At 49.9% G+C, this 15,945-nt stretch overlaps 3 protein-coding genes across 3 annotated transcripts; all 3 read left to right on the top strand.

Annotated features, from left to right (window-relative positions):
- On the top strand, window positions 1-1,436 carry NCS54_01494300 (Hypothetical protein; the record flags this gene model as incomplete). Its single annotated transcript, XM_053160063.1, has 8 exons — window positions 1-39; window positions 94-126; window positions 185-275; window positions 334-375; window positions 426-669; window positions 719-856; window positions 910-1,333; window positions 1,383-1,436. The coding sequence occupies 8 exons, from the start codon at window positions 1-3 to the stop codon at window positions 1,434-1,436; spliced, it is 1,065 nt and encodes a 354-aa protein (XP_053016038.1).
- A 4,764-nt stretch (window positions 1,437-6,200) lies between these two features.
- Window positions 6,201-7,409, top strand: NCS54_01494400 (DUF2263 domain-containing protein; the record flags this gene model as incomplete). The annotated part of the gene is made up of 1 exon (XM_053160064.1): window positions 6,201-7,409. Exon 1 carries the CDS (start codon window positions 6,378-6,380, stop codon window positions 7,407-7,409), a length of 1,032 nt encoding a protein of 343 aa, XP_053016039.1. The 5' UTR covers window positions 6,201-6,377.
- Window positions 7,410-13,919: 6,510 nt separating this feature from the next.
- Window positions 13,920-15,091, top strand: NCS54_01494500 (Fungal Zn binuclear cluster domain containing protein; the record flags this gene model as incomplete). The annotated part of the gene is made up of 5 exons (XM_053160065.1): window positions 13,920-14,187; window positions 14,240-14,266; window positions 14,353-14,518; window positions 14,556-14,563; window positions 14,691-15,091. The coding sequence occupies 5 exons, from the start codon at window positions 13,920-13,922 to the stop codon at window positions 15,089-15,091; spliced, it is 870 nt and encodes a 289-aa protein (XP_053016040.1).
- Window positions 15,092-15,945: the final 854 nt, after the last annotated feature.

Below are 15,945 nucleotides of genomic sequence, written 5' to 3' on the forward strand. Positions count from 1 at the left end.
ATGGCTGAATTAAATCCCGTTTTGCTGCCTGACGATGATGTTTGACCTCCCGACTCAGCGAAATGACTTCTGATCAACTAACTATTGACCCAGGTCATCGACGACGGTGACTCGGCGATCGGCGACGTAAGCACGTTTTGATTGCCCAAATGGTGACTGTTGCTGACTTGACCCTTCCCAACAGGATGCCGCATCGTCAACTCAGAGTCTTTCCAGCTCCATCGTCCAGTATCGCAAAGAAAATGGCAGAACGTATCATGCATACAAGGATGGAAGTTAGTTGAACGCGTGGATTCAATCTGGCAGCGCGACCTATCTAACCGTTGAATTTAGAATACAATCTTCCCAACGACGACCTTGAGAATGAGAGACTAGGTACGTCGCGTTAGAAATTTGGCATTCGTGTTTATGCTCACTGTGAAAAGATTTGCAGCATCATCTATTCTTTCTGACCTACGCTGACAAGCTCGGGCTTGCGCCTCCAAACGAAGTCGACTCAAAGGTCCGGCGGGTCCTTGACTTGGGGACCGGCACAGGCATTTGGGCAATGGATTTTGCTGATGAGCATCCGGAATCCGAGGTATGGCTATTTGATGTCGGATCCAAGCCCTACCGCTCACGGCAAGCACAGGTCACTGGCGTTGATCTTTCGCCCATCCAGCCTAGCTTGTAAGGCTCTGACTCGCGTTTCTACTGGTTCGCGCTAACCTTCATGTAGTGTTCCTCCTAACGTCCGATTCATAATTGATGACATCGACGAGGAATGGAGCTATTCGGAGCCTTTTGACTATATCCATAGTAGAATGATGAACTTTAGCGTTGTGGACTGGACCTCATACCTCCACAAGATCCACGAGTAAGTAATATTTGCGGTCTATCGCTAGTTGAAGGATGTATTCACTCTCCTAGTAATCTGACCCCCGGCGGCTATGTCGAAATCCAAGAGATCGACATCAACATGACATCCGACGACGGCTCTCTTTCAGACAACCACCCACTCTTCAAGTGGAGGAATCTCCTTAAAGACGCATCCGTCAAACTCGGTCGGCCTTACGCCAGCTTCGACGTCATCACAAAGGCCATGACCGAGGCTGGTTTTACCAACCTTGTAGACACTCGCTTCAAGTGGCCAACGAACCGATGGCCCAAGGACAAGAAATACAAGGAGCTCGGCATGTGGAACAACGAAAACACAAATGCCGCTTTAGAAGCGCTGTCGTTGGCGTCGTTCACAAGAGCCTTTGGGTGGGGTCGCGAGGAGGTGACAGTCTTGCTGGCTGATGTCAGGAAGGATCTGAACGACCCGAAGGTTCATGCTTACTGGCCAATGCATGTAGAACCCTGCTCATATTGCAAGATCCATGAGCTAATCTCTACAATAGCTGCTCCATCTACGCGAAGAAACCCGAAGCGTAAGGCCTTCCATAGTTCAATGATTGCTATAATGCTATTGAAGGATTGGGTTGCGCGTATCATTTTTTGACATCCCAGAGTATCCTGTAGCTGCTCAAGCGTTCGGATATAGTAGGTAGTCGCAGCCTACGATTAACGAGATTCAATATCACTTCACTATTTCATGTTATATTGGTGATGAAACTAGTCTCGTGAAGAATTAACTGGACTCTTGCGAATCAGCGTACAAGCGTGATTCTCCAATGTCCCAAGGCTAAGGCTTTGACTATAAACCATATATTGAAGGACACTCCAGCGATATGGTGGTACTCCTCAATATGCGTAGAGATGAGTTTACCAGAGGTGGCCCTGTCTTGTTCTACCCCATTAACCATTCAAGAGTTTGCATCACATAACACTGGCTAAGCGATCGTGTACATCTACATTGACCGACGGGGGGAAAAGAATATGATTCTTATAATAATAAATAACTGAAACAGACTTGTCGGGAAGTGGAACAGGAAGGCCCAGCAGAATAACCCACGGGGTATGCTATGCGATGCGGTGTTTAGTTCACTGCTCGGCACCAAGTCCCCCAATTTCTATTTAGCACGGTACACATCTGGACACTTGACCTTTTACAAGCAAGAACATGATAAAAACAGGGAAATCACTCACTATTCGTGAGGCCCAATATGAAGATCTCAAATTACAAAGTGAACTTGGCTCGCTAGGAACCAAAATATGGCTCCTCGAATCTGGTTATTATCCTGAAGGCAGTTCCTTACCTCCTCTTGTGATTGCATTTAATGAACCTCGAAGGATGGTCAATTAGACTGACACCGAATGGCTTCCACTGCACCCTCTCTGGCTTGGCAAGGTCATCGCGAATGATCGACTACAGTATCATCCTCTCCGGTTGCCGTAGTAAATATGGGCAGTCGCGTACATTGCAGCAACGACAGGCGAGTTGTCCTGAACTAGCAATACCATCAATCAATCACGTTCACTAGGCTGAACTTTAAACAAAAGTTATCGCCATCAACATTGAAAATAAGACGATCAATAGCCCTGAAAAGGAAGCTTGTATGCCGCTGGCGTCCTAGAGTCGGGACCAAATTAATATATTTTGGGCCATATTCTACTCCCCATCTTGATGTAGTTACACCATTAGGACTAGACCATCTTTTTTATCCGGCGATGGCCCTACAAAGGAGATAATTAATTAAACCCGGCCTACACGCCTCTTGTTTCTACTCAAAGACGAAAGATAGAAACGGCCTTGGTTTGGGGGTCATTGCTCTCACATTCGTACCATCGCTCAAGTGCCCTGTAGCTAGCTTCCAAAGCTCTCAGGCCATGGCTTCGACGCGGGGCGAGGGACCATAGACATCGATGGGATGATCTACATACGTTATCTCTTCTCCGGGAAAAGGGAAAACTGCGTCGATCCGCTGCCGGTTTTGGTTTTGATGGAAACCCCTGTCGAGGACCCCATGAACCGCTTGTATACTATCTTACCATCTTCATCGCGGACACGCTATTGTGATCTACGCCCCACTTGCCGTCTGGCCTCATTACTCCGTATCACGGTGATCCACAATAATGATCCACAACCCCAACAGCTGTCAGGCTGCAATAACGACGGAATAGTCTCCCCTCCCAGATCCAATGTCTCCTCAGGATGCACGCCTTGAACAACGCAAAGAGGGTAGTTTGATCATTGACCACTAACCACCGCTCGGGCCTCCCTCAAACGTAGCACGGCTGATCAGGCGCCCCCGCAACCCCCTAGTAAGCCACCTCAGCTTGACCAAGGCAACGTGCATTTCGGACGGTAAAAGTATAGGACTGTTTTGGTGTTACTGCAGGTTTGAGCATCAGGCAGCGATGGGTCAATGCATTTCCGGCAACGTTGGCTGAGAAAAACACCGCATCCTGCCGCCTTGGCTGCTGCCAGTAGACAACCAACTCATGGGTCTTCGTACCGGTGAGGTAAGACAGGAAGCTCGGTTACAACCAACACCTGCAATGCAGCAGCAAGTTTTTCCCTCTAAGGGCGAATAGACAATGTAGATCTAAGCGACCTGCGTGGAGCGGACCCCTCCGCCCTACTATTGATGCTGGCAGCAACCGACACACCTTCAGCTACTCACTGCTGCAACCTTCAGTGTCACCTTAAAGCTGAGGCAAGATACCACGGCCAAAGATTCCCAATCCGGTCGCACTTGTTGCTTAGTCGACGGTTCTCCCCCACCACGATTTCTTTGTGCACCTTCCTTCAAGACAATTCCATCTTGCCGCCTCTCACCAAGGCACGTGACCCGCCAAGCTCAATAAACGCTTTCTTGGCTTTTAGAGTTACTCACCTCTACATTTGTCTGTTGATCAAGCGCCCCTGAAGGTCTGATACCCATGGGCCCCCGTCACGACTTGATCAGCTGCCTGCAATCAGGCACCAATCTGGCGTGTGCGCATATCCGCCCTGCTTGTAAGACCCCTCCGACGGGGCTGTTATGGCTGCGGCCGGTCAAACAAGCCGTCAATGGGGTCTTCGACAAGGGTTTCCATCAAAACCAAAAACGGCAACAGATCGACGCAGTTTTCTCTTTCCCCGGAGAGGAGATAAGGTAGATCATCCCATCAGTGTCAAGATGTCATTTGGTATAGAGGTGGATACTCATGTGTGTCTTGGAACGGAACGAGAGGGATGGGGAGTTATGGCCGTGCAATAGTTGGTCTCGCTCACCAGCCACCAATCAAATAACGTTCATGACAGGATCCCTGTAGCAGGACCGGCTCATTTCCCTCCCCTGTGAAGTGATGTGGCACTCATTGGTCTGGAGTCACAGCGCCATAGGATTCACCCAGGTCCCCGGAAATCGCCGGCAGGTAATCCGCGAGGCATCTTGTTATGTAATCAATCCATCCACGGTTGGGGCCTCGCAATGAATTTTCACTTCTCTCACCCGCAATATCTGAAGCTGTCACCTGCATCGGTAACGGAAAACTTTTATCATGTCGTGCTTTATTAGTTACGGCTTTACCATGTCTCATGACTGTTTGGGTCTCTTCTTTTTCTTTTCCTTTTTTATCTTTCTTTTTTCTTGTCTGGCTAGTTATCTCCTCTACTGTGCGAAGACTACAGCTGAGTCACCCGCAGGGATCTAGCCCAATTGAGACCAGCGTATTTTCCGTGACTTCATGAAGCATTGCTCTTAGGAGGTGTGGCGAGTACCGGGAAGTTAATGCTCTATCCTGATATCGAGTCGATACTCTAAGATCTGTTAAGATACTAACTGCGGGGCGAGTGACCTGCTGTAGTCTTCGCACAGTAGAGGAGATGGCACCTGCGAGCGCTGATTCAACGGCATGGACAGTTGTCAATGCAGGTCCTCTTTTTCTATCGCAACTTATCCTCAACAACAAGTTCATCTTCTTCGCGATCTCACATCCCAAGTCAAGAAGCCCCGACGATTTATGGCAGATTACGAGATTGTTGAGACGCCCAAGACCTTCGCATCTCACTGACACTGAGCGAGACATCCACCCACACACAAGCGTGTTTCTCTCAACTCGGCTAAAGCCAAAACGCAAACTCACCGATTTCCTCCCAAGTTTTCAAGCCCCGACATCATTCGGGAGGAAAAAGAAAGTCTACATCGCATCTCCATCACCATTTCGAGCGCCGGCTACGTCACTGTCTTAAACCAAGCATCGTGACTGGGCCCGATGCGGTCTTCCATGTCTCACATCGTGAACCGATCGATTGCGCACTCCTCACCTTTTCCGCCTCTTGCGCCAGGCGAGGTGGAGATCGAGTAGTGCTGACTGTGACCTCGAGCTTCCTATGCCCTCAGTCTCCCAACGCACAGTCTCTCGACTCTTCCGTGTGCTCGGACTCATCGCCGAGCCTCCTCGTCACGTATCCCCCCACCCACACACTTGTCTTCCACAACTGCTCCGCAGCCCCGACTGTCCGCTTGGACACTTCGGGCAGGCGAGATGAAGGGGTGTCACAGATCTTGATTCGCAATAAGATCCCGGCCACCATGTCTGACGCCCGCCGATGGATATCGCAATGCTCCACGGCCCCGATCGTCAAACTACCCAACCAGCATGATTACCCGCCCCGTCTGAAATGGCGGCGTCGTCTGCGTTCCCGTGAGATCTTGCAGCTGCTCCACGGTTCCCGACAGTTGACACTCAGTGTATCCCACCCTGGTTCCGTCAACTTGGATGCCGGCGCCCCTACGTCTACGGTGGTCACGATCTGGTACCCGCGGCTGGCGACTGATAGTCCCTAGTCCCTGGGCTCTCTTTCTGATTGGTCCTGTCCTTGTCCCTGCTTTTGGCTTGTCTTAATTCGTCTGCCCTTGCATTTGCTTTGTGTTGCCATGTCTGGCTTTGCGTTGTGCACTTCGTTGCTTGTACCGAGTAGTATGTACAGAGTATGTCTTTGTTAGGCTCGGTCGTCAAGCGACGGGATCCCATCTCAGTACCTACGTCTTCTCGCAACCGTAAAAGCCATGCTGGTTTCTTTCTCCTCTCTCCGTTTTTTGGCCTGCAGGCTTGCCTCTGGCCGAGTCTGTCCTAAACAAGTGGTTCAGAACTTAGACATAGTAGGTCACACAGCCCGTGGCCATCCCTCCCCTCTCTCTTGTGCTGGAGCAGCCAGTTGACCAGGCTGAGACATGAAATTGTCTGGTGACAGACTCCTCCACGGTGTTGCTTTTTCAGCCTCACTGCCCAATGTGCATATAAGGGCCTCGCCACCCTTCAGCATGAATCAATGCACCGCTCTTTCGTGCTCACTCAAATCGCTGTTGCTCACTTTCAGCTTCTCTTCCTTGGCCGGCGAAGCTTCTTTGACACCTCTCTATAGCCTCACATCATTAATCATTGACCACGAAGCATCTAACTACGATTTTGTTACTCGTAACGACGTCACTTCCATCCCAGCTTGGTTGATAATTGCCCTCTCCATGGCTCCACCCAGATCTAGCCGGGTACGGCCTTCCGAAGTCGCAGCCGATACCAAAAGGAATTTCATCCCACTTGTCAAGAACAACTACGGCGACATCTTTCCACCTTACTCCTACCTTTATCGGCAACCTATAGCACAGCTCACCATTCAGCGTTCAAAACCTAGTACCCGGCCGCCCTCCTTCAGAATCGAGGTTGGCGATCCGGTCATGAAGGCCCTTGCCTACGCTGCAATGGATACGCAAGCGAGCGAGGCAGTCGGTGGCCCCCGTGTGCGAATTCCTTTCATCTGTGCCGCCAATGAACAAAGACCTGGGGGAGATTGGGAGATTGGTCGTGCCGGATATGAAGAGAAGCTTTGCCGACGAAGTAACCTCTCAGCCACTCTCAACACACCCTGGCCCAATTCGCCGGAACCAAACAACTACCCCATCCCATCGCAGGGCGGCATCCTGTCCGATGTTGTCGTAGTTTGTCGCGGGCCTCATGACCGCTACGATAGGTTGGACAGCTGGTTTGACCTACCTGTTGTGTCGGTTCCACCAACCCGGTGGCCGAAACTCAAGAACAACGGCCATAAGTATTCCTTTGCGGAGGAGCGCGAGATGACTCGCGACAAGCTCCGTGGTGCGCTCCGTATCTGCCTCTACAATGGATATGATCGTGTGGTCATTGGCGACTTTGGCTTGGGCAGCGGTTATCGCAACCCACCTCAAGAGTTGGCGGAGCTTTGGCGGGATGTCTTTCTATTTGACCCGGATCTTCGCGGTCAGTTTGCCTATGTGGTTTTCGTATTCGAGAACCCCCTTCAAAGCACGACGCGCTATATTCTCGATGGGATCACCAAGAACGAGAGTGGCTCCAAAGCCAAGCCTCGGGCTGGATCGTCGAGTTCATCGAGTTCAAGCAAGGACGATGGCAGCGCTCCCACCGATCGACACATCTTCGAGCAAGTCTTCAGCCCTGCTGAGGTTGACCGAGTGCTTCGGCAACCCGATCCCCGGTATGGACTCGGCATGATCACGACGTGATCTGGCTCTCAGCAGCTCCCAACGGGTTTCCAAGACAAGACCTACGAACTCGGCCACCAGCACTCGAGAGGATTTCCTGACTATGAAGGTGGCCAGTAAAGCCCGGCCTCAAGAGCGCGCCGTCTGGGTTAGTTGATAGTTCAAGAGCCTAGTAGGGGCCCAAACTTGCCTCGCAGACTCTACAAGTTTGCTTTGTTGCGCCGGTTGTGATGCTAATGCCAGGGCTCTGAAAATGATCCCCGCTTCAAAGGTGTCATCAAGAAGAAGGGGTCTCCAGATCAGATCAAACTGGCAACTCGGCAATGGCGCAGCATCCTCAGGTGGCCTGTACCGTGACTGTAACTCAAACTGTAGTCACGTCGTCCGCGAATAATTTTTCCATAAATTGGTGTTTGTTTACCTAGTGGTATCTCTGGTTCTGCTAGTAGGGAACATGGACATAGACATAGTTCTCGTCCACCAAGGGCTGGGCCTCCACTCCGGTGCGTTATCGCTGAGGAACTCCAGACGTTGAACGAGGTCACACTCTTCGTCACTCTATGAAGCAATCTACAAACCTACAGAACATCGTTAGTACCGAGATTCTCTACGTCACAGCCGTGAACATGTATAAGCTGCCGCTCTTATTCCTCTACTTCCGTATCTTTCCTCTCCGCCAATTGGCAGCATCTCGACGGCGTGGAACCTCGCGTGCAACTTCGCGGCAGCGTTCCAATGTACGTCACAAGAAAAGCTCTAGGAACCGAGGCTGGAGGCCACGTGTATCAACTTGCCCCTCACACAGTTATGTATCGCCATTCCAAGCATTCTCTGCGATATTGCCATTCTCTGTATACCAATGCCCCAAGTCATCCAGCTGAAGACTAATCTGACCCAAAGGAGTTTACTAATCCTGATATTTCTTCTCGGAACCTACGTCGTATTCACTAGCATTTACCGCCTTCGGGCATTCTCTCTCTATACGACAGACGATATTCCCTACACACTTGGAGATGGGTGTGCGTAGAATGTCATCGAGATCAGTTGCGGCATCATCTCGGCCTGTCTACACACATTACCGTAGGATCTCGAGAAATTCGGACGCTTTAGCTCCTCCACTTTTCCACTTCTTAACCTCCAAACCGTCGAGTTACCATTGGTTAATTGGCTGATGCGGAGTTTTGTGGCGACGCTAGAGTGTCCGAATTTCTCGAGATCCTACGGTAGTGAGCAACCCCAAAGCGGCATCCTTGGGAATTGATGCCCTGGACCACCGTAGTCCAGTCCCGGTTTCCAGGCTGAGCCAATTTCTCATTAGAACGACTTTCCACACTTGTGACGACCATGCTTGTTGAGATAATTCCTATCATAAAGCCTAACTCGCCAAAGTTGTAGATATCTGACTCCACGATGCCAATTTGGTGATTACGCTCTGCACAAGCGTAAACCAGCCATGAATGATATTTGTATCTTTGCATTTGGCTCTTTTGTAGTAATATCTCCGAAAAGAACGCGTCTTTTGCTCTGGTTTTCGCTTGACGAAGTTGGAAGCCCAGCACTTGCCGGCGGGAGGTGCGTCGCGCTCGGTGAGCAGTTTATTGGCCATATGTTCCACGTCGTGAAGGCGGGGAGGAAATGATCGCGAATCCAAATCGAGAACGTATTCAACAACTGTACTTTCCTCCAAATCGGTTAACTTGCGCGATTTGGGCGGCCTGTCGCGTCGTGGCATTCGGCCGTTGATCCGGTCACGGAGCGTTGATGGAGGGATGTTGTGTATGGTAGCAAGACGCCCCACGTTGGATTATGGGTCATTTCTCAAAGCTTCAAGGCCAACAGCAGTCGATATTCTTGACAAGTTGATTCCATTGTTGTTGGTGGAGGAAATCGGCGTTCCAGTGTTTGGGGTGGTATGGTCGCGGTTCAAGTGGCGACTCGCTTATCACGGACGTTATGCTTAGAACGTAGATACCCGTGGCAATCAGAGATGACCTACAGTTGCAGGCCCCAATACCAGTCGCTCTTTGTCGTATTTGAGTAAAAAGGTGAATGGCTGTTCTTAAAATAACCTGTCGAAGCGATTGAACCCAGCTTAACTAACAAGAGTAGCGCACGGAGTTCAGAACGGACGATACGGATCCATCGCTCTGCGATCGTCACAAAAAAACTGAGACTACCTTATCGATTTGCCAGAGAACGCATCTTTTATTCAATTTGCAAACGACAGCTATTTGGGTGCATGCACATTATGCGTTGCCGGGGGGAAGACTGGAAACATTGACACGCCCATGTCGTCGTATGCTTATCCTAATGCAGGCGTTTCAGAAAACAAACTCAACAGAAGATTCTAATGATTGCAATTGGCCCAGAGGCCGGCTGCTGTGTAGGTCGCAGTGTAGCCACGATGTCAGATTGAATATCCAGCCTCGAACAACTGGTTATCATAGACCGAAATGTCGATGGGATTAGACGCTTCAGGCATGCCGAACCATGTTTAGGTGTGCCGACCAAGAGCTCCCCTAGCCGCACATCCAGTCCGAGCTTTCCAGGAGGTGCTGTTGTTGTGTCTCGCAGGGATGCTGAGTGCACTTGACAACAGGTAGTTCTTGTTGTCGTGATTGTAATTATTCTCAGTTAAGTTTTCATCATCTCAATGAGAGGCCCTTTGGGCCCTTATATCTTTGAATGATCCCATCTAGGACTTTGAATCTTAATCGTAGGACTTCAAACTTTAATCTTGATCCTGAAATTAAGGGGGAACTCTCAGTTCTTCCAACAATAAGTATTACAATACTTTGAGGGACTCTACAGTATACTACGCCGCCGCCGCCTTACACCCTGGTTTGAGATGGGACTATTTCGACGAGGTTTGGGGTCAACAGCACGCGGGTTGGGCCGATGAAGCAAAGGATATCGTGCAACGTCTTTGGAATACGGAATACAGAGACCTACGAATCACAGTCACGCCTCCTGAAGGTCCGGTTGTAAAGAGGTGAAAGACGGCCTTGTCCTCCTTTGATCGGTATCGTAACCGCTATCGTCAAAGCCAACCCTCCGCTGCTCAAGTGGATGAATATGTCCGCTGGCAGGCCAGTGTGTCTGGGAGCGACAAGGACGTCGCAGATCCAGTTGAATATTGGATTCTCAAGAGGTTTGAGTACCCGAGGCTATCTCGAATGGCTCTTGACGTCATGGCTGTGCCGGCCATACGCTCGGAGTGCGAGAGACTGTTCGCCGCCACCGGGTTGATGGTCACGCCCCTCCGAAACCGCTTAGGCGCTGGCACGATTGGACTAATCTAAACGTTGCGATCTTGGTTACGCGAAGGCATTATCGAAGATGTCAATAGCATACTGCTTGACGACACAGCGTTGGAGGAGGTTGTTGGACGGGCTTGTTTGGAGGAGCACCAGGAGTGAGGCAGAAGAAGTTTCAGCACTAGGTTCACGAATTGCCTGATTAGGAAATTCGAGTTAATGTGACAAGGGTCTTCCACGGGTTCAATATTATGGCCATCAATCCACAGATAGCCTCGTGGACATCAATCCGCGAGGACTTTGCTGAGTAAGCCGTCAATCCAATCCACAAAGTCGGATATTGACGTGGATGGATTGATTGTCTACCCTGAGTCCGTAACTAGACGAAGCCGAGCGCTGGGGGGAGATTGTAGGTAGAAGGATCCATATATGAGGCGTATACCTCGCCTTATAGGAGCCTAAAAACATGTGTCCATTAGTATTTAGACCGCGATCTAAAAAGGTTGGCAGCCCGTTGTAGATAGAGGGTTTAGGAGGAAAAGTGGGAAGTTTGGAGACAGCTGGTCAAACGATTGATTGATTGATTCTGTCCTACTCAGTTTTAGCCGTGTTGCTCCACAGCCATGCTAGGCAAGCAGGGCTTGGCTGACAGCCGACGCGCTACGAATACGAATAGCACACCACTTCACCCTGTTGTTGAAACAAGGCCAGCTGTCCCCGAGTCCCGCTTTTCTCTCCTTCACCTCGATCTACAAGGCCGTTCAGCTATTGAAGATACAGGTTCTCTACTAATCTCTGTATTGTAGGATCCTTTGGGGCATAACGGATAAACATTCGGAGCGCCTCGACCGTCGGCCAAACCCCACTTACCAGGCATGGCTGTCGAGAAATGGCAGCTAAACCCAGTAGGAATGGAATCCGAACCTGAACCTGAACCCTAGTGTGGGCGACCAGGTCTCCACTATTTTCTCGGACAAACTTGTCACCACACTGATCAACTAACGGCACGCTTTTTCCAATGTCATTCCGGCTGAAAGCGTGCTGGTAGACCTGTCCACTTTTTAGCAGTCAGTTACTAAAAGAAAGAGAAAAAAAAAAAAAGAAAAAAAAAAAAAAAAACCAACGCACTCGGTCATTGGCCAGGTATGTCATTCAATAGACCAGTCTGGATTCTGTGATCAGCAACGCTAGGCTCGGGGCGGGCAGCGGCACCATGGTACCCTGGTGCGGCGCTTGGTTGAACCTGGGAGGTGGCTGAGACAAAGCCGGCAGTTGACAACACGCCTTCGCGAGAAGTGAGGAATACGGAGAATCACGCGACGCTTCATTGCGAAAGTGGGCCCAAGAATACATTCCATACAGGTGGTTACTTAAGTTACGACGTATTGAAGTTCGCAGTCAACAGTCTTCGTTACGTTGTGGCCACGGTCAAATGTGGCGGGGGGCGGGGCGGTCGCGAGACGATCATCAGAATCCATCGTCGGGCATAAAATCGCTAGCTCGGTGAACTGCAGGTTAGTCCAAAAAAGGACAAAGCCGGGAGGCGGCGCGCCAGGATTCAACTCGCCTCATTCCTCGATTGGATCAGCGACCTCGACACTTCCGATCAGTTTACGTTCATAAAACGAAGAAATTTTGACCAAATGGCGAGGGACGTGAGGGTCACCTTCAGGCAAAAGGTAAAAAAATGAGCCTTCGACTTTGAAAACCGGGAAAGAAGGTGCTTTGCTTCGCTGGTGGTGAAAAGAGGCAACAGAGGCTCCCTCCGACGACAAAAGGAGGAGGACTATGGCGGATGGCTTGCCCATCACACTGCTGGCCTGGGACTCGTTCAGTACGGCGCCCGCTACACGCGCGCCCGGGTGCGCATTTAGATTTTTTTACGTTTTCTATAATATCCTAACATTTCATTTATATTAAATTATAAAAACTCTGTATGTAATATGTAATAGCATCATAAATATGCTTATGATCTTAATTTTCTTATTATAATTTTCTTTAATTTATTATAATTATTGAAAGTTGAATGAGACTAATCGCGCACTTGGGCGCGCGAATTTAATGAATGATGACCAAGCGCAGGTTTAAGTACCTTATAACTAATTGAATATTGAAGGTATAGTGATTAAAGTAAGATATATATATAGATATAATATAATAGATAGCATAGATATTTTCCCTTAATTTTTAAATAAATTCTACTAATTTCGTAGAATTTAAAACATAAAAAATCTAAAAGCGCGCCCGGGCGCCTCTGTAGCGGGCGCCGAGCATGCCCCTCCTCCCCCACGGCTTTCGCCTGGTGGGCTTGCATGCATCGTTTTGCGTCCGCGTCCGCACAGGAAAGAAACCCATCTCCACCAGTTTTATTTGGCCCTCTATTTCATAATACGCTACCTTGCAAATGGGGAAACAGTTGTGTACCGATCGCGGTGGTTTCATTCAGTTGTGGCACTCACGAAATCCCAGCCTCCTCAGTAGGCTCAGGGGCCCTAACAGAGCTCTGAGTAAGAAAGGCTGCATTCTTGGAACCGACGGCTTGCCCAACACCTTCGCGGATGCTGCACGCTTGCAATGTACGTTCGGCCTCTTCTGCTTCTGTTGAGTCGGGAAATTGTATAGGGCATGATCCGACAGGGTGTAGAATACTAGGCGAGGCGACGATGTACTTGGAGAAGTCCGCGGTACCAACATGTTCCTTCCTCGCTGTTGAACAATCGGATCAAGTGCGACAACTCTGCAAGCATGCACCAGGTATCTCAACGGGGAAAACAAAAAAATATATAACAAAAAAAGAAAAAAAAAAAATAAACAGGGAGGCCAGAGGTCTGACCGTCAACTGGATTGATGTTCTCCTGTGTCGCATCACTGTCGGCCCATTGCCTCCGACTCATTTGTTACTCGTCACTTTATGTGTCGCAGCCCAAACAGGGAACTCTCTCCGGAATAAATATAATGCTCATTCGATGGTTTCTACGTCGTCGCCCGACATTGATCACCAGCTCATGGTCTCTACTATGAGAGCACTCCTCATCCAAGTTGAAACCTTTCTCAGTATCACTCACCCGAAATCTTTATCATCTACGATGTAGGTATTTTTTACCTAGGTTTAAGGTGCCCCGATTTCTTCCACATATTTCACCATTTTTTCTCTCTACACCTTGAGCAGCACCCCTTTTCGCAGTCTCTGAATGAACTCCCTGATATCGCTAAATCCCATGAGCCCGGTTTTAGATTACCCCAATACCTGCTGCCAACCCCTCTCAGCGCTAATATGGGCACAACGAACAAAAGTTACATGACCGTCCATCCTTTTCTTTCACAGCAAACATCTACCATTGACTCGGACAATGCTCGAACAGTTTCGTTGCCAGCCCATGGACTCAACCCGATCTTTGGGGATTCCTTTTCAGTAACAACTAAGTCTCCTTCACGCTCTTTAGATCCAGAATCGCAGCAACAGCAACAGTGCAGGTTAGGGGGGAGGAAGGGGAGGAAGGGGAGGAAAAAGCTTGACTATCGTCGAACTTCTGTCGCTTGCGGTAAGATACCCTCAAGGCCCCTTGAATCTATGTAGGCCTGACCTCTTTCTAGACCCTTGTCGTCGTCGCAAGATCAGATGTATCATATCCTCATCTGACTCTCGGGGGCGGTGTATCGCCTGCATCCGCCTGAAGAAGGAGTGCAGTTTTTATCCGACAGACCAGCCGCCACATACGTCGCATGCGAAGAAGTCATCCCAGCCATCCTCCGGACCAAAAGGGTCACCAACCCCATCGTCACCCGCAACTTCGAGTGGAAAACCGGTGGAACCACCAAGTCAGCCCTTCACCCCCCTGGCAACATTACAGGCACCAAGCATGGTCCCTACTGGTAAACCAACTGGCAATACAGAAGGGTTTACATCCAGGGAAAGAGGTGAGTTATGTTGAGTGTTACCTATGCTTTGATCTTGGTCCGATCCCCATCACGAGCCATCACCAGCCCAATCGCGATCCCTCCACCCGAGTTTGGTAACTAGCCAATTACTAAGAGAACGCGACAGGAACCGTCCAACGTCCTGGCTCCGAAATGGCCGCGCTCAAAACCATATGGGGATCGCATCCATCAGGGTCTCCGATCAGTGCGCAGATTCCCCCATTTGCTCCTATACCCCCAAATTGGACATCTGGAAGTTCAGGGCCGGGCTCTCACGACGATGTGGCTTGGGGAAATTATGCGTCATTGTTGCGATCCATGTCTTTCGGCAGCGTGTCGCCGAATTCCATGTCCTGGGAAGTCGAGCTGCAGGCGATGCCTACTTGGACTCACTCTGTAGCCCAGCCAGGTCCTCGTGACGAGGTCCCAGGCTGGGGACCTCCCTATCGTAACACAATAGTAGTCTCATCGACAGACGGTGGAGCTGAGGGAGGAGTTGTTGAGCCAAGAGAATCCGTTTACACTTAGGAGCATTAACAACTAGCAAATGTGCTGGATAGATTGGGTAAGTATGAGCAAGCATATGAGTTGCATTAAAGATGGTGGTGCCGTGCCTTCCGCCATACATGCATTTTCCGGCTGCCACAATAGATAACTGACAGGGAGACCTCGTAGGGACATCGAGTGAGGGGGAAAAAAAGGAGCGTGCTGTCGTGGGCAGGGTAATGGTGATACCGAAGAATGACCGGAGGGACACCACATTGAGGCGCGGGTCGTGAAGGGCGGCGGGCACTTGAGATGCATACTCTTCGCTTATATGATTGAGAACCCATTCCGCTGTTTTTCATCCTATATCTGAATTGAGGCTTTCGCATCTGAACGCAGCTAACTGGAATATCCATTTCTCGTTTTTGACTCGGAAAGCAGATTCCAAATGAGACCAGAATGAAGTGAGCCCAAGGCGAAGGCTTCTTTGAACCCTCACCTGCTATATTTCAATCCAAAATTTCTCCACCAGTTTCTGACAACCCATCTACGAACCAGCTCGTTACACCAACTTGTGGCTAAGTCGGCCGTCCCAATAACCCATCCGTTGTAGACTTGGATCGGCTGCGAGATTCGGCCCACGTCAATCCCAAGTTTCCGGGAAATGTAGATCCGGACCGCATAGCTGATGCTATTCCTAGACAGGGCTTCGGCTTCCAGCCAGATAAAGATACGGAGATCATCTTGAGGTAGGGCGATAGGGATTGGTTGTCCCTAGAGATGAGAAGGTACATACCCGGGATATTACGGCCTGGGCCGTCATATGCGGGGTCATCCACCGATCACGCACCCAAAAGCCTCTGCGATATCCGCCTGATATCAGAATAGCTTCTACG

Source organism: Fusarium falciforme, chromosome 13 (genome assembly GCF_026873545.1).
Source record: "Fusarium falciforme chromosome 13, complete sequence".
NCBI lineage: Eukaryota > Fungi > Ascomycota > Sordariomycetes > Hypocreales > Nectriaceae > Fusarium > Fusarium falciforme.